This window comes from Contarinia nasturtii, unplaced genomic scaffold, assembly GCF_009176525.2.
Source record: "Contarinia nasturtii isolate CC-2019 unplaced genomic scaffold, AAFC_CNas_1.1 Cnas_scaffold_187, whole genome shotgun sequence".
Taxonomy (NCBI): Eukaryota; Metazoa; Arthropoda; class Insecta; order Diptera; family Cecidomyiidae; genus Contarinia; species Contarinia nasturtii.
In genome coordinates this window covers 7,345,996-7,373,978 of record NW_022197544.1, presented here as the reverse complement: position 1 = coordinate 7,373,978, position 27,983 = coordinate 7,345,996, and the positions used below count along the sequence as shown (strand labels likewise).

The following is a 27,983-nucleotide window of genomic DNA, read 5'->3' as shown; positions in this document are numbered from 1 at the left end:
ATTTAATCAAATTCAAAATGTTCAGAATGGAGAACGGGAGCTCAAAGAGTAATGTGAACTAGAATGTGGAAAAAATATACATACTAAAATCCAATTCTTTCGACAGAAAATGTCACAGCGATTTTGTCGAATCGTGTGACATGTACAAATATTGAATCCGTTTCAATTGAAAATGAATTCTTTAAAATTGCATTGTCGTATAAGAGAGAGAGAGGGAGAGAGAGAGAGAATTTAAATAAACTATTGAGCGAGAAAATCGAATTTGATTACTAAGTTTCACGAGACCAGATTATATCGAATATGTGTCATATATTATTCAAAATATCTCTGATTGATTTATAGTCAAAATATTGTAATTCGGTAAAAAAACTTTGAGGCGATTTGTGTGCAACGTTATGTGCGTTTCATTTCTTTCTTGTTTTTTTTTTAGAAAAAAAACTATAAACCTTTTTATAGCGAGCTTTTCAGCCGCTTTTCAGACTCTATGTACAAATTGGAACGAATGCAAAATGATTTTGTGTAATTACCTCCATTTATATCTCCTTTCAAAAAGGAGTCACGCCAAAACTTACCGAGCAATGTGTTTGATTTGATATTCGTCATTTTTTCGGATTAGTATTCGATTTCATTTTTAAAAAAGACTCATTTTCAATGTAAAACCACAGTATTTTTTTCCCAATGAGGCTAAAATACACTAGAAATCCAAATTGAGTAAATTTTGATCAAAAATTCCATTTTACCTGGATGTAAAATGTCCTTATTACAGACAATGCGGATCAAAGGCTTAAAGAACGGATTAAAGAAGCGAATTACATTCAATATAGAATATTTTTTTCGAAATAAATCTTTTTCTATCTACGTATTTTATGCGACATTAGTTGTGAGGGACTTCGTTTTGTTTCTTGTTATTTCGGTTACAAACGGTATCTTGTTAACGATTTCACTTGATTTCACCTTTTTGGCTGTTTTCGTCAATATTTCTAATACATGTTCGTACCATTTCGATTCAAAAATTGTGTCATCGCATGCGACTAAACGAATAAGGGTGTGAAATGTTAGTATTTATAAAATGTATAAGATTTTACCCTTTACGTTCCTTGTTGCCGTGGTTGAAAAACGAAGAAAAGTATGCGTTTGTTGTCTTTGACACATTCCAAAACACATACACAGAAACAGAGATAAGTGAGCATTTTGCTGGATATTCGCCTTTTTTTCATCCACAAAACATACGAATATTGAAAGAGAGAGTGTGTTCAATGTGGCTGTCATTATCATCAAGTTTCACACACAAAATAATCTGCTCTATTTGCATTTTTCTCGCTTCATCTCACTTCTTTTTTTGATGCGCTTCTCGCAGTACACTTGACGCATCCATTGCCATTTTTTCCGTTTCCTCTCTATTGTGTGTGTCTGTCGTTTAGTTTTTGTCATTTGTACTACAATCGCAATACTATACTAACGTTTTCGTTTCCATTATTTCGTGTCATTCTTGCATTTTTTATTTGACACCAACAGAGTATTCGAGAGAAAGAAAGAGCGGGTGTGTGGTGTGTGTGTGAGAGAGATAGAGAGAGAAAGAGAAAGAATGACATTGGATGAAAAAACAGCAACAATATATTGTATTGTATGCCATCATCGCTTTTTTTTTGTATCATTTTATTTCTTCTTTTCAATTTGCTCATGTTTAAAGCAGATTTGGTGCAAATTTAATATGTTTGGATTTCAAGGGTGTAAACGAAACATGCAATGCAATTAAACATTTGAACATTTTACTCGAAAATTAATTTTGAAGTTTGAACAACTAAATTCTCTGCATTAGGCAACCACTGTGCAGAGAAAAAAAATGGAACCAGAAAGTGAGAATTTGAAAAATTAAGCATTTATTATTTTTTGTACGAGCAAAGATTAAACAAATGAGAAAAAAAAAATGAACGACAAACTGGAGTAAAAATGCGCTATAATATTTCACCTGAATTTCAAGCACCACCAGGAGTTTCCCAAATAATCGTGGTCGCTCTGGATCCTGTTGCTCGCTGTATGATTTAGTGACAGAAAATTTGGACAAATAAAAATTTGACCGGACGCAGCACAAATATTGTACATATTTAAGTTTGTCTGTGTGAAAATTCTAAAAGCGGAAAATGGCATAGCAACATGAATGAACGCAAGCAGTTCACTCTTTTATATAGAAAGTAATAAAAGGAAATGAACAAGCGATGCGTAAAAAAATCCGCATTATTCGAAACAACGGGCTCCAGTGCCAGTTGCACACCGTTCAAAATGAGTGAGAAAATGAAACAAATAATCCTGAAATTGTGTGGAAGTTATCAAAAACTATCTGCTGGATGCCATTCTGGAATGTTATTTCAAAGCAATTTTATGCATACATAGTATGGTATAAGGTGCGAAATGAGGTTCACTTTTGCCCTCCAGTTCAACTCACTTGAACGGACACCAATGTACAAACGTCACATATGTTTATTGCTTAACACCACTGAAAACCAACCGGCGCACCATCAGCAGGAGCTTTCGTGATGCAATCGAAAATATCACCAAAAACTAAAATGCTGCGAAAAACTAGAAGCAAAGCCAAACACGAGAGAAAAAAGAATGGTATATAGCATTGAATTGAAAAACGAAATGGCCAAGTGTAACAGTTTGTTCATCCGCAGCTCACTTCACGGCATGGACACGAGCCCGAATGTATTTTAAAAAAAACACACACACATTTTGACGTGGGGGCTTATTTCATGCGGCATTCACATATTCGGGCAAAACTCACACTCTCATTATTCTTTCGGCTGAATGGCTTGTACATGCCAACGAAACGAAAATGCCAAACTTTTAATTACATTCCACACTTTTGCCAGCCGGAGGTTTTTTCTCGTCTCTAGTCTCTCTTTCTCTCTTTCTTTCTCTCTATCTCAATACCTTTCTTGTTCGGTTGTATTTTTAATTTTATTTTGGTTATTGTTACGGCTATTTTTGTGATGCCGACGCGTACAAAGTGTTTGAACAATTGAACATTCTAACCGTTCCATCCACCGTTGAACGAACTCCCCATTTTCATATACTAAATCACTTATTGTCCATCACATACACAAAACGAAATGGCACATGTCTTTCTCATTCCGACCCTTATGCCGTACATCTCATGTTTTGGGAGCCTCAACCAATTCCAAGCAATAAAAGTTTATAAAATGTGTTTGTGTTGAAATTGAAAAACAAATAAAAGAAAATAATGTCGAGAGAAAAGCACCACTCGAACACCACCAATAATAAAAAAAAAAACGAGAAGCACAAAGCTTCCAGAAAATTTCATATAGAAGAGATTTTATATCCAATAGGTTCATTATTCTCATACCAATTTTATTAGACTTACTACAATCTGCATTTTGTATTTAACATAAGTTTTCACTACACTTTTTGCGTTAGTACTTACCAATTCACAACTTTTCCAATGATCCAATGAACGGATATTATTCTATTCAAAGTACGCGCTCTTTCCCTCTTTCATCTCGTTCTTTTTTTATATTTCCCATTTAATTTGTGTTAATCAAACATGCCAGACTATTTTGAATCCATTTCGCATTTTACAATACTTTATTACTAGTACATTTGGCCGGAAAGAACCCTTGAAAACTTTTTTTACCAAATTCGATGTATCGGACTCGATCCGTCTGTTCATTTGAAAATGAAAAAAGGCAAAGACATGCATCAAATAAACGTTTTTACACGAAAAAACGGAACCAAAATTAAAATGAATGAGAAATGAATGAGATTACCGCATCTCAAAATATCCGTACGTCGATGAGATGAAAAAGGAAAAGCACGCATATAACGCGGATGAAACACACATTTTTCAATCATTTGTACAACGAATTAGTAGCAAAAATACGAATTCATTAAAAGCTTAAAGTAAGTTTTGCCCTGTACGTGTACGCTATGGCAATTGGCAATGTGCCGTTACGCTTTTTCGTCGTATTTCTTTCTTTTCCTATCGGAATGAGCGGTCGCGCTTAGGGTGGAGATGAAGGTTTTTCTTGTTTTGTGTGTTGTATAAGAATTTCGCTATTTTGCTTACTTTACCATTTCCGTTTCGCTTTTCAGCTTGATATAACAATTGTGTAGCAAACGAATTGAAAAAAACTGATTGATTTATGCAGCGAACACGTTCAACGGGAGTCGCACTCATTCTCTCACACTTTTCCTATCTCCCCGACGAGATTCGTTTGATTCTTCGAAGGAACTACGCTCTTTGTCCTATACCTTGTCGTACCAGTGTGTGCGTGCGCGCAAGTTTGTGAATTGGATTGCTTTGTTATATAGCTCGAAGGATTGTTTGATCTGAAAGAAAGTACACCGGTTGAATTGCGAATTGAACCATTTTATTGTCTTTTATCACGTTAAATTTTATAATGTAACCCCGAAATAAATCGGCGACGGGCTTGGAGGGTAAGAACGTGCATATACTTTTTGACATATGCTGACGATGATGATGCTACTATTGTTGTTGTTCTTGTTGCTACTTCGAATTTCCATTATCAAGCATTTGTTTATTTATTTGTTATCCTTTTTAACGGCAAACAATTCATTGAACGATGATGACGATGATGATGAAGAAAAAAGAAGAAGAAGACAAAAACAATGCTTAAAGCCTGTAAAAAACCAGAAACATTTTAGTTTCGGTGTTGATGTCGTTTCTCATTTCGCTTAGTTTCCCTTTCGATTCTTTTTTTTTCCTCGATTCACGTTAATTGTATTTTTATTGGCAATTTTTAAAAACATAAAATATTTATTGCGTACAATTCTGCAAGCGACATAGATACAGAGAAAGAAAAAAGCACACACACTTGAAGTGAAAGAGAAATGATGGCGTTCATTCAAATGAGTACGGCAATAATTTCATGAATCCTCCGCGTGTGTCATTTGAAGAAGGTTCAAGAAGCGAGCAACAAAGCGAAAGAAACGAAAGCGGATTGAGTTTGAAAAGTGAAGATGCGCGTTGGGGCGATCACTCCAATTCCATTTGTTATCAAAGTGCGATAAATAAAGAAGGTATTCAACCGAAACATATTGAATTAATCGACAAAATGAGCGCGCACACTAAAATGTTATCAAATCGCTTTCGAAAATAAAGTACAGCAACGTTTGGCAAACGCAACGTTGAAGAGAGAGAGAGAGAAAACCAATTGCTGTGCGAAAAAAGAAAATCAACTGATTACATTCCCGCAAGGCAAAGAAATGCTCTTGCTACTATTTTTCGCACGGTAAAAAAATGCTCATTTTATGTATAAGAAACAAAAATGGAGAATAATAATAATAATAAAAAGTTGCATCAATTGAAAAACATTGTTGCGTAAATGGTCAATTTTCTGCTGCATTTTTTTCCACGCTCTTGCCCTAACGTTGGTCTCAGTGTCAAGGGTCAATATTGACATTAGTTTCAATTGAAAATTAAAACACTTCATCATCAAAGAACACGAATAATGAAAACGATAATACGTATAAACGTAATACAGCCCGGGTCACAGTTAATTTTAAAATCCGTAGTGCAGTCAATGTACAATGATCGTCATCACAATGTAAAACCACTTTTTTGTTCCTTATTCTTCTCTCAAAGAGAGAAAATTCATAATTGATATAATTTTCAAGTGATTCATAGAAGAAGATAAAGCTACAACGGCTTGTTGATGTTGCATTTTGTGACCATGAAGTTTGAAGCAGAAAAAAACGGAACAGAAAACGAAAGGGAAAAAAACTTGAAAATGTTTTATTATCATGGATACTGTGTATGCTCGTATTTGTGTGCATGTATTGTCCAAACACACATACACAGTGTGACATTACCAGCTAACAACGAACATTAACAGTCCACCCGCATATCGGGCATTTTTTTTGTCGTCCGTTGATTCGTTTTGGTAATACTAGAAATTTATAGCGAACATTTCTCATTATTATGATTGGTGTGCGCGTCGCTCGTTCTCTTTTTTGCTACCACACATCACATTTACACTTTTACCCACATATAACTCCATCCGAACGCGAAACAAGATGAAATGAATGTGCGAGCGTATTCGCCTCGTTTTCTCATTTTCGATGCACAACAGAATGCTAAAATGTTGTGTGTGTATGGATGATGCGTTTGGTTTGTATATTCAACACTCTCTCATTCTGACATCATCACCCTCGTAATCTCTCATTGTTTGAACGGTCATAAAAACTAAAATATTATGATCAAAGTTAATGTGAAGTATTTGTATTTACGTTTGAAATTATTTCTCTTTTTTTTTGTTTTTAGTTTTATTTTATCGTCACATCGCAACGTTGTCATTGTCACATGTCTCTCTCTTTCGCAGTGTGTATATTTCTCTCAGTTTTGTTCATTTTTCCAACGTTGTTTTCAATAAAAATTGTATTGCGAGAATGTTGGAAGACAATTTTCTTGTGCTATGCGCTTATTTTTATTCGTTCGTACTATGTTTTGAAGACGGTTATCATGCAGCAACTCACGAGCTGTGCCATTTCGCACAAATGATAATGAATATGACGACTTATCTTTGTCGTGCGTAAAACGATGCAATATACCCAGCGCAAGAAGATAGATAGAACGAAGAAAACGGGTGTTTGGTTGGGAAAAAAATAACAACAACGACCGAAAAAAGTACATATCATAAAAAACTTTTCTCCCATTTTATTGTTTAAATATTTCTTTCGCTCACTCTTTGTTCCCCCCCCCCCTTCTCTCTCTCTCTCTTGCACATATATATTTTCTGGGGTTTTCTTTGGCGCATTTTATATTACATCAAGTGTATATATTTTAGTATATATGCGTTTCGTTTCGTTTCATTTCATTAAATTCCCTTAAAAACTCTCTCATCCCGTACGGTAGTTAAATGCACACCGAGTTGAAAATATTAGGTTTCAACATAAATAAATGCGCGCGATTCAGTCAAATGGCATTGCTTGAATTACTTGATTCCCTGCGATGTAAAATTAACAAATGGCAACAACAATGGTGGTACACAATAACGTAAAGCATTAAGAATTAAGAAAATAGCAGCGATTGAATGAGTGTTGAGAGTGAATCAAAGTCGTTTTGCAAATATGACAAAATGGCAGAGAAACACAAACGATAAGGTGTTGTTTTTTTCTCTTCTTCTTCTTTGCATAAATAAATAAACAGACGACTCTGGTTGGCATTTTGCACTTTAAACAAACAAAAAACTCTTTCGTTATACGCAGCAACTTAAACATCCATAGAACATTAAAAGAGCAAGAGAGATAAAAAAAAGCGTTGGCCATTAAATCCGCTTTTAAAGAAGCTAAATGGACTATGCAACAAATGGCATTTCGCAAATCTTATTCGGCTCCCTAATTTTATGGAATATTTCGTTATTTTTTTCGTTCATTCGGAAGGTTAATTAGATTGCTTCAGTTCACATAATAAAAGTGCTTGTCGTCGCCAAGTCGAAAGTTGCAATAAAAAGAACGATGAAATTTAGGCGCACACGTTCAGGTAACGGCTTACACAATTCACTTTGGAATTGGCATCAGACATACATACAACAACAACAAAAAAATGTAGTTCGTGTGATGTGTTTTGTTTGCGCTATCATTTGCCTCATTGCTGCGTACTGATTTACAAACAACACGCTTATTAAATGCTGTTTTTCACATGTTCCGTATAAAATGAAGATGATGAGAAAGAAACGCGCGCGCACACACACACACACACATTGAATTGCGAACAACAGTATCAAAGTTGTACGAGCAAAACAATAAATGAACTGACATTCCAAAGATCGGATTTCGTCGTGCTTTTTACATATTGTGTGTGTATGTGTTATCGTTTCGCATGTTTTCAATCTTGAGTGCGCTTTAAATATAACAACAAGAAAACGGAACGGAACAAATGAACGAACAATGTAAAAAACAATGAAAATACAATGAATCTATAATTAAAATGACACGATATGACTACTTGTACAATAGTCGTATACACAAACAATACCATACATCGCTGCGAATGAATGTGAGATATTGTGTTCCATGATACATTTGTGTGTGTATGTGTGTGTGGTGTGCTTTCATAGCATTTCTGCAATAGATGTACAGAGCGAATGAGGGCAAATTTATAATTTGAATGCAATTTGTGTAAAACACAAAAATCTGCTCTGCTATGATGAAAGAGAGACAGAGTGAATTGTAAAACAACAACAATTGATGATTATCTCAGAGAGATTGGTTTCAAATCCGTTAAAAGCGGTTAAAAGACATCCATAATAAGCAGACTGGTTTGCTAAAATTAACCGTGTGCTTCTGCATAAAAATAGAAAATAGATCATTATTTCTTGTTCTTTGATTTCAATATTTGTCTTTTTGTTATATCCGGTAATAACCGTACTAAATGCGTGAATATTTTTTTTCTTCCCCAAAACAGGATAAGGCTGCTTACCCACAAATATATTTATAACAAGGTCCTAATCATCATAACTATTTATTCGGAATTTTCTTTTCTTCATCAAATAAACCACCAATATGATGTCGCAACAAAGGAGCTTAGAAAAACTTCTCTACATAATACTAACAGGTAAGTTTGATTTTTTTTCGAGACATTTTTAATGTGCTCAACTTTGATTTGTGCTGAACAATGTTCACTGTCATTGTTATTTAAAAAAGAAGTTTGAGATACGTTCGTTAAAAACACATTATTTGATTTTCATCTGTACCCTGTGAATTTGACACCAACATTTGAAAAGAAATTTTCTGCTGATATCGGTTTGGCAATGTATCATAAAATATCTTCCTGAAATTAAAATTGTTTCTCACTATCCTACCGCATGTTTTTCGATTCTATTTGAAATTCACTAAATTTGCAACGCGAAGAATTAATTTAATTAATGTGTGTGTTGCACATCATCACCTCATTGATTTTATTTTGTATCAATATAATTAAGTGTATAGTTGATCCATTTATCTTATACCCCCTCATGTATATTCGCTGCATTTTGATTTTTTCAAATGGGCATACCTTGCTCTTACTCCGACAAATATGCATTGAATAACATGAATTGCAATTGAAAATGAACTGCATTTCAATCTCAATTGTATGCGTGTGTTAATTAAAATTCCAACTGCAATTGAATCTATGTCATTTTCAACATGGACTTCGTCATTCTCCGATGCCTTTTATACATTTAAACCGTCAATTTCGATTTTGCTGGCAAAGGCCAATTGTTTTTTTTTTTTGTATTTTGCCTACTTAAAATTGATTATAGCACCGTACGACAAAAAAAAATGATTTTGTCTGATAAGAACTTCGTAAATAGGGCGTTGTAGTGGATGGAAAAACTAGCAAAATTGCATCTTTGGTTTGTTCCATATACGTCTGTTTAAAAAAGTTATTCGATTTGATAAATCTTCAGTACAAATATGAAAAGAGCGACTTTTAAACTATATACTTCTTTCATTCAAAATTGGTGAACATGTGTATTTGGGGGTTTTTTGGTACGGGGAAGCCGTATATGACCTTTGTTTTGCGATATAATAACGTTTTGATACGATTTTCATACAAAAACTGGCAAAAATGATCGTTTACTTCTTTTTTTCCAATTTTGTTTTTGTTGATGTCGATTTTATCATCGGATCAAAAAATTATGTTCTACAAAGTTGTTCAGAATGATGAGAGAAATTTTTTGGGTCAGCTGCCCTCCAACTCCCCCCACCCCCCAGGGGGGTCAGGGGTCATAACCCCTTAACCCGTGATTTATTTGAAATAAAACCCAAAAATTCGGCTTCAGCATGCCAAAAAACCTATCATTCATCTCCATATTATATTGAATTGATTGGATCGTTTGTCATGGATACCAGTGGAATTGAAAATAGCCGCACTTTGATTTCCAAAGAATTATGTGTTGGCATAAACAACCATACAAGCGATAAAAAAGAGCTCAAATAGCTCTGGCCTCTGGTGTCAAAAACAAACTCGAATGAGAATACAAAGAGAAAATGGAAAAATTGTGCTCGCGAGAGGGACTCAAATGTCGATTTAAATTTTACCAATTGCGATCGATTGTATGATCGATGCAAATTCACGCCGGACATCAAAAGCAATAACAAAAAAATTAGCAAATGACTACTTACCTTCCAGTTTATACACATACATTGAGACAATCACTGATTCATTTCGATGATCCATGTTTCAGTGCTGTTGTTCATTCTTTCATTGTACAACAAATGGACTGCGACGCTTTAGTCCATCTCAATAAATTTTGCTGCGAGCAAACGACTTTTTCGCTTGCTTTATCACAAATGATTAGTGTATATTAGCTGGTGTATTTGACGTTTTTGTACGGAATAAAGGAGTTACCAAAAAAATGTACCAACCGAAATCAGTTCGACCGAAAGAAGCGCATAAATCCAACAAAAATTGGATGAAAAAGAGCTATCGGCTGCGCGTCTTATACACAAAACATTGGGTCGTTGGCTAAGAACATTTTCCAGTCTATGGTTTTTTGCTCGCATCATTTTCTATCCCTTTTTTGTCTTTATCGTTTTATCGGCGTTGATGTTATTGTTTCCATTTGCCTCTCTTTGCTACCGCCATCGTCGTCGTTGTCAGTTTTGCATGTCGCCATAATAGCTTAAGCTGCGACTTTAAACTAAATTATTTTCATTATCATTATTATTAATATTGTTATTGCTTCGTGTCGATTACTTGTATTGCGAAAATGTGCTCAGATGCTACAAATTTAATATATAATATACATACGCAATATAATAAAACGTGATTATTTGCATTTGCTTGACTCGCCGTTTGCATTGGCTAATGGCTATACTCCATTTAAACACATTCTTCCGATCACCACAACGAAGCAGTGGAAAAAATACTAAATGCTTCGAAATACAAGAGGAAGAGTGGGAAAATGACGGAAAAAGTTTTTTTTCTCTTGCTTTTTTTCTTCTTTGTTTCCACGATGTCAAAAGCAAAACAAGAGAGTATTTTACCGATTTTTCCGCACCATTTTTCCGTTAAATTCAGTTCCCCCTTTGTTTCAGGCATTTTGTTGTGCGAAAATATAACATAATTGACATTTATTGGAAAAGATATTGAAATGGTAATGCGCGCGCGGAGGAGCAAGGAATGTATATATGCTCACATTTTATTCGTTCATATGCTCGTTTTGCTTTCTCGCCTTTGTATTCATCGCCAAGGCAATGGAAATGCTTTGTGCGACACTTTTCAATCTTTCAACTCATTGCACACAGCATTCCGTTATTTACTAAAATGTCTCTTTTTACTTCTTGTTACACACCACCATCACCATCGCCATGTCTTTATCATTTTTTTTAACTCACTTACTTTGTCTTCTGCTTTGTCTATATATATCGCGCGTTCAGCCAGTGTGTGTATAATAATAGAATTGGTGTCGCGGTGGCTGCTATGCCACCGAGAGACTTCTGATGCTTTTACTGCTTCTTTCTTTGTCTTCTTTTATTTTTCATGCATTTAAGCGAGTTGGATTAACAAGCATTTGTCGTTGTTGTCGTGTGCGATATAAACAAAGTATACAGAAATAGCATAAGAGAAGAAAGAAAAAAAACCCCAGATAGATATGGTATTTTATTAATTAAAGTAATGCATTTGCTGATCTTTCATGTATCCGTTCGTTGTGTCAACATGGATTAAAAATTATCCAACAAAACAATGGAAATGAAACAATAACAATAATAACGATTATAAGAAACGAGAAATGATGCTGAAGAACTGTGCTGATGCTTATGAGATGGAAAACACAAGGACCGACAATGGTTGCATGAAATTGAAAATGATGTATCCAAGAAAGTCATTTTTAGGGCTATACCGTACCGTATTTGCTGTATTGTCTGTCATATTAGCTATTGTTCCTTCCTTATTATCTGCTTCTCTTTATTTGATGTGTGTGCGTGAGTGTAGCGAACCATTTTTAAGTGTTTTTTTTGTTACTCTCGTCCTCTGTAGCGCATATTGCTTAAGGCTTTTCGAATACACTTCATTGCCTCATTCGGATCGTAATCAAGCAATGAATGATACAACAACTGAGTTGCGCGCACGCTTCTGTTTGCTTCGGCACATTCAATCAACGTTTTAATTAACATTTAATAAGATATAAATGCGGTTTTTAATACAACATTACACCAATTCGACTTAATTTCCTTTCTTTCTTAATGAATGGAATACATTTATTTGAAAAAGGTCAAAATCCATCCGAATATGCATACAGCATACACACGGCCAATTGTAATTGTTTCATTAAGACCGTGGCCGTCAAACGCTGATGATAATTGTTTATGCTCATCATAAAATGTGGGATTTACATCGTGCAAGCCAAACAAAAAACAATGAAAAAAAATAACATATATAGACATTCCAATTGTATGATTTAAACCAATTATTTTGTGTGTTACACATCACACCGTACTCGCTTCCATCATCAATTGAAACGAAATGCAGAAACTTGCATTTATAGACGACAAACTTTATTTTGTTGTTGTTATGGTTTTACGACAAATACAACGCATGTAACGATATAAACTTGATGTATTTGTCGGATGTAATTGGAGAGATTTCTCTATTTCGCAAACAAACAAAAAATTAACTTTAAATCTCGAAACTTTGTCCTTGCGAAAGCACCATAGTCATCAACTCACTCCCGGTCACTTGAAGCTTATTCGTCTAAACAAAATGTGTGGTATATGTGGAAATTAATGAGAACCAAGAGCTGTAGTGACAACAAAAGCTTTTCGTCGATCCAAAGGGGAACATTTCATTTGACACGACAAGCAGTAACAGTAACACACACACACACATCAAGATATACTTAGGAAACAAACTGGGCCAAAAACGTAAGACATAAAGACAACAGCACAAAAGAGTGAAAACCAATGCAGTAGGCATGTTGAATGTTAAAAAGTGTGTGTGTGTGTGTGTGAGAGAGAGAGAGAGAGAGAGAGAGAGAGAGACAAAAGTCCTTTTCACTTTTCTTTGGGTTCATAGTTTACTTTATACCATCTCAAACAGCATTTTCTCTCTACCGAACAAATTCAGCACAATTCCAAACATATATATTATACAAAACCGCCAAACCAACAAACCGACCGACCGACCGATTTTCATGTCAAAAGAATTATAATGGATTAAGGCGTCGATTCCAAAGAATCCTGACATCGTTAATATTCCACTCACAAATCGTATAAGAATTCATGCAAATATATATATCCATCTTGTTTTAGTTGCACATTCAAAATTGTGATTGAACAAGTGAGCAAGTGAATGTGTTTGTTTCACTTCGTTTATTTGCCGCATTCGTTGTGTTCCAAACATTTAGTTAGAAGTATTTCCATGCGTTTTACACAGTGTAAAAAAGTGCGGTTAATGCAAAAGGATACAAGCTTGATGCGGGTGATTCTGTTGCTGATGAATCTTGCATACGGTTTTCTCTCTATCCACATTTTGTCATTACGAAACTCTAAAACAGTAAAATTGCCGCTGCTATTGCTGATGGTTGGAGACTACGACCATTGCGATGCTGATATATTGAATCGCTTTCGATGTACCACTTTTCTTCTCTGTTCATTTTGTGTTTTTGCGGTTTAAATTCATAGTGATAAACTCAAGTGCTTCTTTTTGTGAAACGTGATAGAATATCGTGTGTTTAAATTGAACCAGCATGAACAAAAAGCGCAATGATGAGTTTAACTCCTTACAATTAAGTTTTTTTTATAGAAAGAGTGGCGAATAAATGGAATCGCCAGCGCAATCAGTGACGATAAAAAAGACTGGATCGTCAATAAAAATTCTTTCATATTTGGCCGCCCTAAACACAGACCAACCAATGTTTATGCGTAAAATGGTAATGATGTAGATAAAGAAATATCATGATAGTAGAATGTTGTCGTTACCATCGATCAGAATTCAAGCATCGTTATTAAGGAGCGAATAAAAACTTAACAGACACAAAATGCGTAACTTTAAAAAAACAACAGTAAATCATCAAGGGTATCTCCGTTTTTGCGTCTGCCGATAGCACATGTGCGGCGAAAATATTATTGAAGCAAATTGAAAAGCAGTGAAATTATGCCCGTGTATACCAAATCAATAATGATCGTAGTAGTCGACATAAATAAGCTAGAAAACAGAGAATAAAAAAAACTTAATGTGTCTATACGTGTTTTTTGCCGGTGTGAATGGAACTGGATTTAAATAAAAAGCGATTTTTGATTGAGATTGCAATATACAAACATTACCGTAAGCGACAATGTTTTCATTCCTAGACCGACCCCAAAAGCGACCAACAAAATATATATATTTGATTTTGAACCGAAGGCTTTGTAAACAAATTGATTGCTATAGAATAAAAACAGCGTATGAAAAGATTGCATTTCAAAGCGAAACACCGTCATACAAAATACAGCAAAAAATGTATGTAAAAACAACCTTTGGTGTGCGACCGTATCATACGCTGTATTTATTCTAGAGAATTCAATTGTCATTTTTTTCTATCTCTCCTTTTCTGTATGGGTATCGCCTTTTAAGAGCATCATGCAATCACAAATCGAAAACCATTCGACAAATTATTATGGAAAGGCAAAATTGTCGATTCACATTTAAAATGGGCCATCGTAAGTAAAAAAACAAATTCAAAAAGCAGTGAGAGAGAAAATCACATGTCATTCGCTTGTTTGAAATGAAATTTTAGAACTCCAATTTATATTGCATTAAACAAATTTGTTTCTTATATAAATATTTGATATTGATTGAGGCTTTTGTGTTCGTTACGATTTTATGAACGAAAAAAAAAATGTATTCTTGTTGTTTATTTTCAATTGTTTGATGACCCTTTCCACTTCTCGAATATGGAATTTAAGACAAAAACTACACATCTTTGAATATGCTATAAAAATATTTTTCGGCAGCAAGTAAAACATTTTCTCTCCCTCGTGACCAAAAAAAGTATATATTTCTCCAAAGAAGCGAATGAGAAGGGGGAGAAAGTGTGAACGAAAGAAATAGAATGCACGATAAAATTTGTGTTCCGTGTTTTTGCATTTCTTGCACTCATTTCCACCAAATGTGTTAATAATAAATGAACGAATTTGCATTTTTCCACATCCATTCACGTTCTTAACGAATATATGTTTATTTGCGCGCATCGCCGTCTTCGTTCTCTATGATATATATATCATACATTGTTGAGTAAATGTACAGTTATTATTATGAATTTTAATTTAAAACCACACATAAAACAATGAAAATAATAACATCAGGAATAGCGAATGTGCGTGAAAAAGCAAAGAATCAAGACTTTGGAAGATTTTCGCTTTGTCTCTGCGTGGAGAGAGAGAGATAGAGAAGGTGCAAATGACAAAACAAATACACAAACAGCATGTATATTGCCTGGTGTGCGATACAGTGATATTACGAGATGTAATACAAAACACTCTGGCTTTGGTAAAACAAAAGCTATTGTAAAAAGATTGAGAGAAAGAGCAAGAGAGAGATTTCAGAGAGCTGCATGTTACAAATGGGCGCACGGCGGTAACAAAAGTGGTTGAGACGCGCACATTTTCAAACTTATTTGCAGCGACACAATCCCAAACAAAATACTTTTGCATGGAAACCATAATATCGGCTTAAAAAAGCAGCATAACACAGTACAAATATAATAATTTTGAATGTCATAAATAAGTGCTAATGGTTCATGTGTATATACTCACTTTTATTCATTCATTCAGCCCATACTTACGTGTAGCCACAAAACTTGAACACACACTGGGGTTGAGGCACATGGGCTTAGCCGTTTTCTGGTTTACACTGGATGTTTTCGATAATAATGTGCGAGATGTTTTAACTAATGCGAAACACGCAAAGAAACATACAGATGAATGTAACAAAAAATGTTTGCATTATTTAGTTCAAAAAGGAATCTCTCCGGAGAATCTAGCTGAGAGAATCTTTTGACCTTGTGGAATATCGAAGCAACAGCAGTGGCTCGCCTCCCTCAAAAATAAACACTAAGCAAGATGCGAAAAATGTAAGAGAGTTAGAGGTGATTACGGGAACATAACCGGAATCATTAAACAAAATTTTCTCTCATTTTCGTGTCCGTGTGTGTGTGTGTGTATGAGCTACCTTTATCATTTAATGTGCGAGGACTGATATGATATGTACACGTACACTAAGTTCTTATTTGTAAATGTGCAAAATTTATTTACATCGCAAACGTATTTGTGCCACTCCAAATGGCCTATACTCGACATATATATAATACTCGCACAAATGGTAAATATAATTGTCGACATGAATTAACTCGATGGCAACCAAATAAATTAAATGGCATTTTTGTCGCTTTAATTTGTTCGTTACTATCAATTTACACCCTTCCACAAAAAAAAACCCTTCATTTAATACTAACACCATCATCACCATTTTTATCATCCATTGCCAATTTATACCTCATTTCTAAGTAACAAAAGTCGGCTGAGAGAGACAATGAACAAAAAAATAATGTTTTGTGTGTGTGGGTGTGTGTGTGTTAAATATCAACTAATCCAAATGTAATGAAAACTACAAGAAAAAAACGCATTCGAATGAATTAAAATGCTTTAAATGACTGTGTGTATTCACCAAATGAGATAATGATTACAATTTGTGATTGTTTATCGTTCACCTCCATAGTTTGTAAACACATATGATATCGATGCGCCACATGACACAATGTTTGGCATTATTTTTCACGCGATGCATATACTGCTCTCTCTCTCTCTCTCTCTCTCTCTCTCTCTCTCTCTCTCTCTCTCTCTCGATGATGCATTGAATGGATAACGTGTTCCAAATTGGTAGCAACAAATTGTGTTTAATCGCTATTTTTGGTTTTATGTTTAAGTGTGCCCGATTCATGCCAGTTTTTACTACTTTGCCTCTCTTTCTCTCTTCTGTACTGTATCTATTCACCGAGTCCATTTATTTATATGTTATACCATTTAAGCGGGAGCATTAAGCCAAACTCGCACAATTTCAAATCGTGAAAATAATTTTTCAGTGGAAAATTATTTGCAGTGTTTGTATGGGCACCTCTTCAATGTAAAGGAAGGAGATGGCGGTCGAATCTTTAGAGGTTATTGTGTTGTTTGTTCTCTTTTTTTTTTTTTTTGTTGTATGTATGTATACAATGGTGAGCCGCTTGAAATCTTTTTCATCGGAAATGCCGGACGGCGTCGACAGTTGTCAGCCTAATTGTGCGCGCATACTGGAAATCCACCACATTTATGGATATTATTAAATGTGTAATAAATAACATGCATTTTTCAATGGCCGTTTGTCATGTGCTAGACGCACTTCATTTACATTTTTCTCTTTATCTATTTGCGATGCGAAAATGTTGCCACATCTGTGCCGAATTACATGGAAAATGTGTGTATGTGTAAATTCTGTTTATATACATGTGTATCGTTCAACCGAATCAACAAAAGTACATTGTTTAGTGCTTTTTTGGGGTGGACCGTGGTCTTTAATTTCACTTCTTTTTTTCCACTAAAAAAAACATAAATTTTGAAACGTTACCCACTCGTATTGAATGTGTGTTACAGAGACTTTATTTTTGCTTCTTCTCACATCGTTGTCGTTCTTGTTGCATTTGTTGTACTTACAACAAACAAATTCAGTGTGTGGTGTCGCTCTTTTATGCAGATAATGAATCCAACACGGAAAATCGAAATCACAGACACATTGAGTGCCTAAATGACAACAAACCACCAAGAGGAAATGGAACAAAGTAGGAGAAAATGTTCACTATACCAATGCCAACACAATTGGAGAAGACGAAAAACACACACTCCAACATAAAAATGTGTAAGCCAATGGCCAGAGAGTCTTTTTCGAAAAAAAAAAAAAATATTCATAATCACACACATAGAAACAAACCTATTCAAATGAGAGTGAAGTTGAAAAACCATCAACCAACATCGCAATGTATATGAAAAATAAACCATAAAACAAACTGTACAAACCAAATGTGGAATAATTTATTATTTTATTTATGATTAAATACATAGTGTTTGTGTAATATGTTTCATTTGGCCGCACGATATGAACGGTACATAGTAAGCGAGAGAAAGGAACGAGGATAACCGAAATGGGCTATATGAATTCTACTTCACTGTGCTTTTCGCACTTTTCGTCGTTGACCAATGCATAGACGCTTTCACATTTTCATTTTTCGTTCACACTTTTTTCGTCCACGATGCGGTTTACATTTTGCAAGCCAGTTCGATCGAGATTGAACTTTATATATTTGCTCCAGTTTTTTTTCTCGGTTGCATTGATTCATGTTTGCTCCATGATTTGCTCTAGGCACAATCACAGCACCGTTTATTTTACAATTGTGTAGGCTTCCCACCGAAGAATGAAAAACTTCGTTCTATCTCTTCTATACACAGACAAATCGTATGCATGTACGTAGTAAATTTGTTAATATTTGCAATTTTTCACACAATTTTACCGATGGTTTTCCCATTGAATCTCATTGGAACGTATGAATGGGGCATTACAACTTAATAATATACTTTCGGTTGTTCTCATTTTCTAAATTTAATTTTTAAATGAACGAATAGAGAGTGATAGATTGTACAAGCGGCACATTTATTTTTCCATTACGAACTTGACCACACAAACTGAAATTCTTTTAATGAGGGAAAAACGGTCATCGGTCACCATACGCAATAATTTATGATGTAATGTGTCATCATTTATATGAATAAAAATTAAATCGATTTCGGTTGAGCCAAATGACCATTCCCTCCTGCAAAACATTTGTTTGTGTATTCATACATCTGCTGGCCGCAGAAAATAAAAATACAACTAGGCCGAACAAAAAAAGAATACAAACAAGCATAAATGATGCAAATGTATGCTTTTCATTAAATACACCAAACGAACTAATCCTTCAGAAAATACTTTCTACCTGGTTGTTTTATTTTTTTTTGGGTATTTTAGATAGTATGTGTCCGGTATTCGGTGATGTACAATTATTGGGAGAATTTCCATAGTCCTGTACTCGTTCACCACATCAGAGATTCGGAAGGAACCAAAAAAAATGTGTAAAAACGATTCACATTTGGTCATTCATTCGTTATGTGTACTGATGAACTATTCACGGTACATTATCATGAAAAATCGAGGGACAAGTGCTAACGAGTGCTTTTCAACTTCTAAACATGTATAAATATAATAACATGTTGGCTTGTTATTCGCCGAAAACGAAACATGTTTAACCAACGACAACACACTCGCACAATTTTGTTTCCCTTTAGTCTTCTGTTTTTTTTTTCTCGGCTGTTGTGTGTGTGTGTGTAAGAGTGTTGACTCTATCGAAACTATTTTCTAAAAATGAGTTTGCTGACATTTTGACCGATTTTCCTGAACTTTAATTGAGAAAAATATGCTTTTGAGGAATTTCTGGTGTGTTTTCTCGTTTACTTTGGGACTTTATTCTCTTTTTTGGCTAGATATGTGTGTATGGGTACACAACTTAACTTATTCACAATATTCACATAATTTTATTGCTTACGGCTGCCATTCGTTTTCACTCCATCCAGGAAGAGAAAATAAATACAGCGGCTTAAAGATACGCAACAACCTTAACAAAAATAGAATAGAATCAAACGAGATTTCGAGGAAAAGCGAGCAAAGGAATTATGCTATAAAGAAAATTCGAACATAGAAATGAAAGAGAGCGAGAGAGAGAGAGAGCCAAAGCAAAAGAGTAAAAAGAATGTTGTATAAAACCATTCGGTACGTTTAGCAATTTATTTCGCATTTTGCGATGATATTGTAGTAAAAGTTTTGAAATCGCTTGTCGACGCCATGTAAAATGAGTTGGGACGGAAATTTCATTTTATATGGTTAGTTGTGTGCATACATGTGTATGTTTGTTTCAGGTCGTTTCATATCTCTCTTTCTCCATCTCGCTACAAAACTGATTATGTAAAAAAATCACGTACAAGACATATTTATCCGTATGGATACGAAATTGCGTATATGCTTTTTATAGTTGTATGTGCAAAACGACACACAGTAATGATGATTTTGCTACTTCAAGCAAGTTTCGATTTTCACTAGTACGCATATCAATGAAACGCATGCTACGATTGTATGCAATAAAAAAAAAACTTTATTTTCGGGTCGATCACTTATGAATGGGAGTCAATTACACATACATATTATCAATTAATCTATTTATTATGGATGTTCGTGCATAAAATATAATTAAATCTATCATCAAATACGATATGTTCGATGACTTTTATCAAAAATATATTAGCTATGATTATGAATGATAATGACGTAACTATACAACGCATCACACTCAAGCGGTATTTATATGCTTTCAAAAGTTCATTGATGATGATAATAATTCAAGGCTAAGTATGAACTATGAAATGAAGAGTAATTACGTTTCAATCGAAATCGACTGTTTAGTTTTGTAAAAGACAAATTCAAGAGCCAACGCCATGTGATGCGAATGGAAATGTAAATGATTTTTGATTAACAAACATTCAGCAATATGTTCAATTTCCATCGATTTTCTGAAACAACTATTCTCGTCGCGAATATTTGGCATCGAGTTACACGTACACTTTATTAACCACAACGTAATTATATGTAATTTCGTGTGTCATGTGATGCTGAGCAAACTGGGAAGAGATAGGATAAAAAAAAGAACTCGAAACATACTCACGCACATATACACCGAGATTTAATCACAACTTATTCATCAACCGAGCGCAAACGAGTGAAAAGATTGTCAATAGACAAGAATAAACGGCTATGCGCCAAGAAAACAACCGTCAGGGCCAACATTTTCAAAGAAAAGAAAATCGAAGTTAAAGCGGTTAGAGAGTGAGAGAGAAAACTTTGTACCACACACACACACACAAAGCACACGGTGAATGATAAATTGATGCGTAAAAAAGGAAAGGGAAAGCAACCATGCTATAGATGTAGCGAGTATTAAAATTAATGCCTTGTCATCGATTGCTTAAACAGCAAACTCATTCACTTAGTGCATTTATTGATGACCACAAAAATTCGAAGTAAAAAAAAATCGCATACATACACTAGATCAATTCGAATGAATATTGATTCCATCGAAATGAAACCTACAAAATGAGAATGCTGGGGAGGATGGCAAAGAATGGGACAATAACTAACAAGACAATCGGCACAAAAGAAATCGGCCAATTCACCAAGCAAATAATCGCGCATCAATGAAAAATTCATCCCGGCATCGATTCTATTTAACGAAATAATAGCCATGCGTTCTAATATTGCCACCGCAGCTATTTTTATTCTTCTTCGTCTCTTTGTATTAGATCCTTTCGAATTTTCGTAAAATTTATTTGTTTAATACAATACGATTTCATTATGCGACCGCAACGCAAATAAATTCACCAATATTTCATTTTCTTTCGTCCGCTTTTTTCTCGTGCGTGTGTGTGTGTGTGTGTATTTTCTTTGAGTTTTGTCACAAGCGAAAATAATATAATTGATTCGATAATATGTCCATTGCCAATAATGAGACAAAAGTATGGGAATATCCTGGGATATTTTTAAAATGAAATATTTTGCCATCAGGCGAAAGCCCCACCAACACATACATACGAAATAAAAAAAGGAATATGTACATTTATATCACGAAGAAGAGAAGAATAAAAAAACATGCGCGCACCCCATCTCGTTGTATCTCGTGACGGATCTTTTTTTCTTTGCTGTTTTTTTTTTTCTCTTTCCATTTCTCTGTTCAGCAGATCCGTTATTTCAACGCTTTCAATTTGTTGAGGTATGTGCGCTTCAGCCGCAAATGGGATGAACGAACACACATATACACGTACACAAAAAGCACTGAGTTCATCAAATATTTATAAATTAAAGTTTTTGGTTTAAATGGCAAAAAACGAAAGGAAGCAACGCCACAAGGGCCAACTCAAATACACTATGTGCAAGAATAGAATGAATGAAAAAAAAAACTAAGTTTCATGTTTAAAATGATTTTATCACTCTTTTTTGAGGGGGAGGCGAAGCACCAACAAGCAACGCAGCGGAGAGAGTGAAAAAAAGTGCTTCACATCAATGTCGCATTTGTTTCGAATAGCCATGCGAGTTTCTTGTTCTGATCTTCTACACTTGAAAAATCCCTTTTTTTTTATCCGTTCACTCTCTATCCCCGCAATATTTGCCATGCTTCGTTTCTCTATATTTTTTTTGCTGCGTGTCGATTCACGTTTGTTGTTTTTCAATTTACCCAAAAAGAAATTTGTTTCGTTGTCTATTTTACTTCCTTCCGTTTTCACACACCCGATACCCGATACTAAAACTGAACTCTTCTCTCTGTTTTCGGTATTTTCTCGCAATAGTTCATTATTTTCGATGCAACTCTGCAGACCAGAAGATAATGTATTAGTTCAACTTTATTGCTATTATTCTTGTTCTTTTTTATCTCATCACATTTCTTGAAAGAAGTGAATGTGTGTAAGAGATAGAGACAGTGAGATTTGCCATCGGTTGGCATGTGTGGAAATTTGTAGTTCATATTGGGCTAGGCCAGAGAGTAAACGAAAAAAAAACGATAGACGACGAAAAGCAATAGTGTTGATACAAAAGGGCAACAACGTTGAAGGTTTACACAGTTCAAAAACACTCAACTTTTATCAAACTGGAGATCGAATTCATTTCAGTCACCGTTTCATCTTTTAACGAAAGCACATCCATACGTATATACGTAGCGCACAAACACACACACTCTTGTCATCATACTCTTTCTTATCTCTTGTAAAACAATCCCAAAAGCTTCGGTGTGCTCATGCACGTATCTATATTCGAGATGTGTACACATGGGGAATGGGATATTGCTTTGGTTTTACGTCGAAAAGTGATGTGCGCACAGCCTGTAATTGCGAAAAAGAGCGGATAGAATAAAAAAAATTGTCTAATTTTACCGTTTAAACATTGAAGAAACGGACATGAAATTAAAAAAAAAAAAGCAAACATAGTATGTTGTGTTGGGGGAGATCAAAAAAAGCCTGAGTGAAAGCTTATGTCATCGGGCTATGAACAAAATTTATTATCACTTTATTGAACATTTTGTTAAAAGAGGGATCGTGACATTCATATTCCACCGGTAATTGTTTTCTGTCGTTTTTCTCCTTATTCAATTTTTACAAAAAAAAAATAAGTTAAAGGTGGGTGACGACGACGACAATAGCAACGATACGATAAGTTTGCATCGCTCATTCGCATTTTCTGTGTGCCAAATTTTGGTGTTGGCGAATAAAATTCAACATTAGCAGAGCATTCGGTTGTTTTCGTTGTTGCTGCTATTGCTGCTGATGCTGGTGGTAGTGTGTGTGTTTATGTGTCCTTTTGTGCAGCTAACCTTCCTTTATCAGTTGCAACGACAATACTGGAGATAGGGTTGCTCTTCTTCGAATATTGTCATTACGTATTTTATGCAACTATGATGATGTTATGTAGCCGGAAGAGATGCGGTTTTTTATGCTTTCTTTCGCCATTCAATTGCTTGAAAAAGAAAAAAAAGACACGGTAGTTCATTAGCCTATCGGATTTACAGCGAATCTCATTTTGTAGCGACCTACTCGTCCTTACAAATTCATCATTGCGCATAGTAAGACGAGTGTGACGCTTTTTCTTCCATTCATTTTTGTTTGTTCCTCCCGCTCTCCCCTTCCTATCTTCCTCTCTCTCCCCCGATTATAATAAGGTATTAAATTGTAGAAAAAGGAAACGTATCATCAACATAGATTGGCAACCGTCAATTTGTTATTGTGTATTTTGCTATTCAGAAATTAATTGTGTCGCCAATTCCCTAGCTGCGACTAGATGTGCTGAATGCAACTGTATTTAAAACGAGAAAGATAGATAAAGAGAGTATGAGTAAGAATTCAAATTGAGACTGCATTTGTTTCTATTGCTATTGTGATTAAATAATGGCTTGTTCTTTGTTTGCTGATTGTGCGGCGTGGATTTCCTTTTTGTTGTTATGTCACAAGGAGATTGCTTAATTTACTTTCTTCCTTTTCTCCATACCTATTCAGTTAAGTCGCATGCAAAAATGTGTCAGACATCAACAAAACTGTGTGTGTGTGTGTGTGTGTTTAAATTCATATCAAAATGCTTACAAAATGACGAGAATACGTACATCATTTTCAACTCTTATAGATATGAAACATCAAAACAAACAAAAACCATCTAATTGCCGAAAGATACCAACACCCGATTATTTCTCACTGAAAGCGGTTGCTTTACGTCATCTATTTATTCTTTTTTTTGCTTGTTTGCTTGTTTGCTTGTCATTTATCAGATTATTTTTCAGTTTTTGTTGTTGCCAATCGTTGTTATTGATGCTTTTCAACTTTTCATTGCCATGCGAATCGTTTCCTTTGTTTGTCAAACGGAAAGACGCTTACTCTTATCATCTCAAAGTTCCGTTTTGTGTATGTTTCACATTGATTTCTACTTTCCGTGTGGATGCTGAGCGGAAGAATTCGAAGCAAAAAAAACTCATCGATCTCTTATAATACACAGAAAGAAAAAATGTGGTATTTTTAATTCAATTTTGGTAGATTTAATATAAAATCAACCAACAACGAATTAAATTTACCATTTTTGACATCTCTGAGGCATATTTTTCAAAAGTGACTATTTGTTGATAAGTTTTATCAACTGTTTCATTACATTTACCAACTTTTCGAAACCACAGATGACGCTAGCCCATGAATTTGGTGAATGTAATGAAGCAATTGGTAAAACTAATTCAACTGATAGTCTCTTTTGAAAAATATGCCTCAGAGATGTTAAAAATGGTAAATTTAATTCGTTGTTGGTAGATTTTATATTAAATCTACCAAAATTGAATTAAAAATACCACATTTTTTCTTTCTGTGTACGGACATTTTTTTCCAATAGCTAACACTTAAAACCTGATGGGATGATGACAATCGAATAATATGTTAAAATATAACTTGACAAAGCATGAAATAAAATCCAAATGGGAAAGCCCATTTAAACGATGTAATTCAGTGAAAATTTTAAAGCTTCTTTTCTCAAACAAATGGATACACGCTCATTAAAGAGAAAGATAAGTTGCCATAACTTTTCAATGTTTTAAACATTCAATCAATATCGCTATTTTTATATTGATATCTCATATTTTCTCATTTTCTACATGGCACCCCTGAGTTACCGGCGATAATATATTAATGTGTTTATCTCTTTTTTCAAATTCTTGTTTGATACGGAAAAACTTGTTTTTTTTTTTTGTTGATGAAAATCCCTATTCGAAGAAATGAACATATACTATGTAATAAATGGTTCTTGTTCTGGATTGGTGTTGGTTTTTTTTACTTAGTCGTTGGATTTCGCACAATTTTCTCGTCTGAAATTTGTATATATGTTCATTTTTTTATCTGCTTATCCAAAATGTGCATATGAAACACATATACAATCAAAGAGTGCCTTTTCACTTCGCGTGTATTCACTTCAAACGGTAAATGATGATGTACGGAGCAAAGGGACAGTACAAACTCGTCACTCGTAGACGCATAAAATGATAGATTCTGGAACGTATTCACATACACAATTGAGAATAAACCAAAAGAAAAAATGCTGGGCGTAATTTCATATAAATAATTTATGAGTCTAGTTGATTTTACTTTTTCTTTTTTTTCTATTTCAATTTGCATTATATTTCGCATCTTTCGCATAATATTTCAAAATGAGAGTTTCCTTCTCTTTCTCGTTTTTCCACACGCATTTACACAACAGACCGAAACAAACACAAAAATCCCGAGAAGTGCCAGAGAAACCGAGCGCCGAACAAGAAAAAAAAGCACATACCAACACACAAAAGAACTTTGCGAATGAGAAAAGTGGCTAAAACACTAACGCTCCGACAAAAAGAAAGAATTAAATAAATAAAATGAAATGAACCAAATGAAAGAATAGAAGAATGAAAGCAAACTATACAGAACAAAACAAAAACAAGTATAATAATAATAATAAACGCAAACACAAAGTAAAGCACATAAAAAATGCGATGTAAAAATTGGAAAAAAGAAGTAAATGAAATTTCTACATATCTCTTCCATTCTCTTTTCCCTATCGCTCTATTCAAAGTGGTGTGTATGTGTCTCATATTTCCCTACCTGAAATAATGTGTTCCAATGCTCCCATTTAAAGAACGGAGATATTGTTTTGCAAGAGACAAAATGGCATTTACAATTGAATCAGAGAAAATGAAAAGCTGGTGGAGGAACGCGTAAGCGAATGAACAAGTGTGCAGGCAGATGACAAAATAAAAAATTCCTCATAGAGATGTACATGGAATGATAAATTAATTATACCGGGGAAAAAAAAATCCGACCTAAGCGAGCGCCAGCTTATTCAACGACATAAACTTGTTAAGCATTTTGTCACCAGAAATTGTACCTCATTTGCACTCATCCATTCTACCGATATTCTGATATTTATGTGAACATTTTTCGCAATGGTTTTTTCCTTATCTGTTTCATCATCTTGTTTTCTTCGATTTTCATTTCAACCATCATTCGACCCAATGTGCCACGTTTTTAAGATGACAGGGGAAGAAAAGTAATATTTGGAAGAAAAGAGAACAAACAAACGAATCATTGTGGAATGCATTTTGCATTTCAATCTCCATTAAGCTATTAAAACATTTTTGTTACCCACCGCATCGCATAATCTTGAGCAAAAGAATGCGCACTCTCGCCATCCACTAGTTTTCATTTGTTTGTGTTTGTTATCAATTATCATTGAACGGAGTACGGCTAATTCAATTTTAATGCGATTGATATTCGTTGTGGGAAAAGTTTTTGAAAAAGCGATGAAACGACAAAAAGTGAGATTAAATTTAAAACGAAATGACTTATTTGTGTTGTTTTTTATGATGCGAAAATTCGCACATAAATTTAAAATTCAGACATTATTACACTGCACATTGACTTAGATGCTGATAACATGATCTCTTATTTAACTGCATCGTTTTTCCACATTCAATAATTGGGTATTATACTCGCCACTTCTACACATACTTTCTGTCGCGCATCGCCGTATTTTCATTTCATTTCGCCTATTTGGTTCGATAAAAAGACAAAGTTCAAATGCAAAAACCATTTTATGGCTTGCTGAGATGTGCAACACACCCGTATATTACATTATATATAGACATTTAGTTTGCTTTATGTTTCGTGATAGATCCTGATGTGGTGATAGCAAGAGAAAAAAACGGCCTACAGAACAGATTCAGAGGAAAAGAGATAGAAAACTCATATCGAATGAAAATCTCAATCACAAATGCACGGCCAACAACTTGAACGATGTATTTTTATATTCTTGTTCTCAAACGAAATCGTCTCTTGGCAAAGTGGAATCTTTTACAATTTTTGTATCCATCTTCTTTGAGGTGAATCCGTAGAGTCAACATTTTACTCTCATACAAGATAAGATGAATATGCTTCATTTCCAATATATGCAACTTCGGAGTGTGCTCAAGTTTGTATACGATTTTTCCAGGGATAGGTAAAGTGGAAAAGCGAAGAAAGTAATTTGTATTTTGTGGAAAAGATTTCATCGTCTCTATTGACCATTTCTCGTTTCGTATTTCATGTGTAAATTATTCTCGTTTTCTCTCTCACCCACACTTGATGATGAGTCTTTACATAAAAAAAACCAATGCAAAATCAGACATTTTCATTTGGAATTTGCGTAGTTCGATTGAAAACGACGACTACTGTGAAGATATCCCAAGAAATGTGAATTGCAATACATTTAATGCGCTAATACGTAAAATCCATTTCAGTAAGATTCCAAAGATACAGAAAAATCCTTTTAAATTAGTTTTTTTTCC

At 34.5% G+C, this 27,983-nt stretch overlaps 1 protein-coding gene across 6 annotated transcripts in view; it reads left to right on the top strand.

The window, feature by feature from the left end:
- The window catches only part of LOC116352131 (nephrin), a 380,040-nt gene that overhangs the window by 24,715 nt on the left and 327,342 nt on the right, over positions 1 to 27,983 (top strand). For all 6 annotated transcript variants that reach the window (XM_031784450.1, XM_031784446.1, XM_031784452.1 and 3 more), the window contains one exon: positions 8,444 to 8,593. In XM_031784450.1, coding sequence (XP_031640310.1) covers positions 8,542 to 8,593 — 52 coding nt within the window. In that variant the 5' untranslated portion in view covers positions 8,444 to 8,541. The remainder of the gene's footprint in view (positions 1 to 8,443; positions 8,594 to 27,983) is intronic.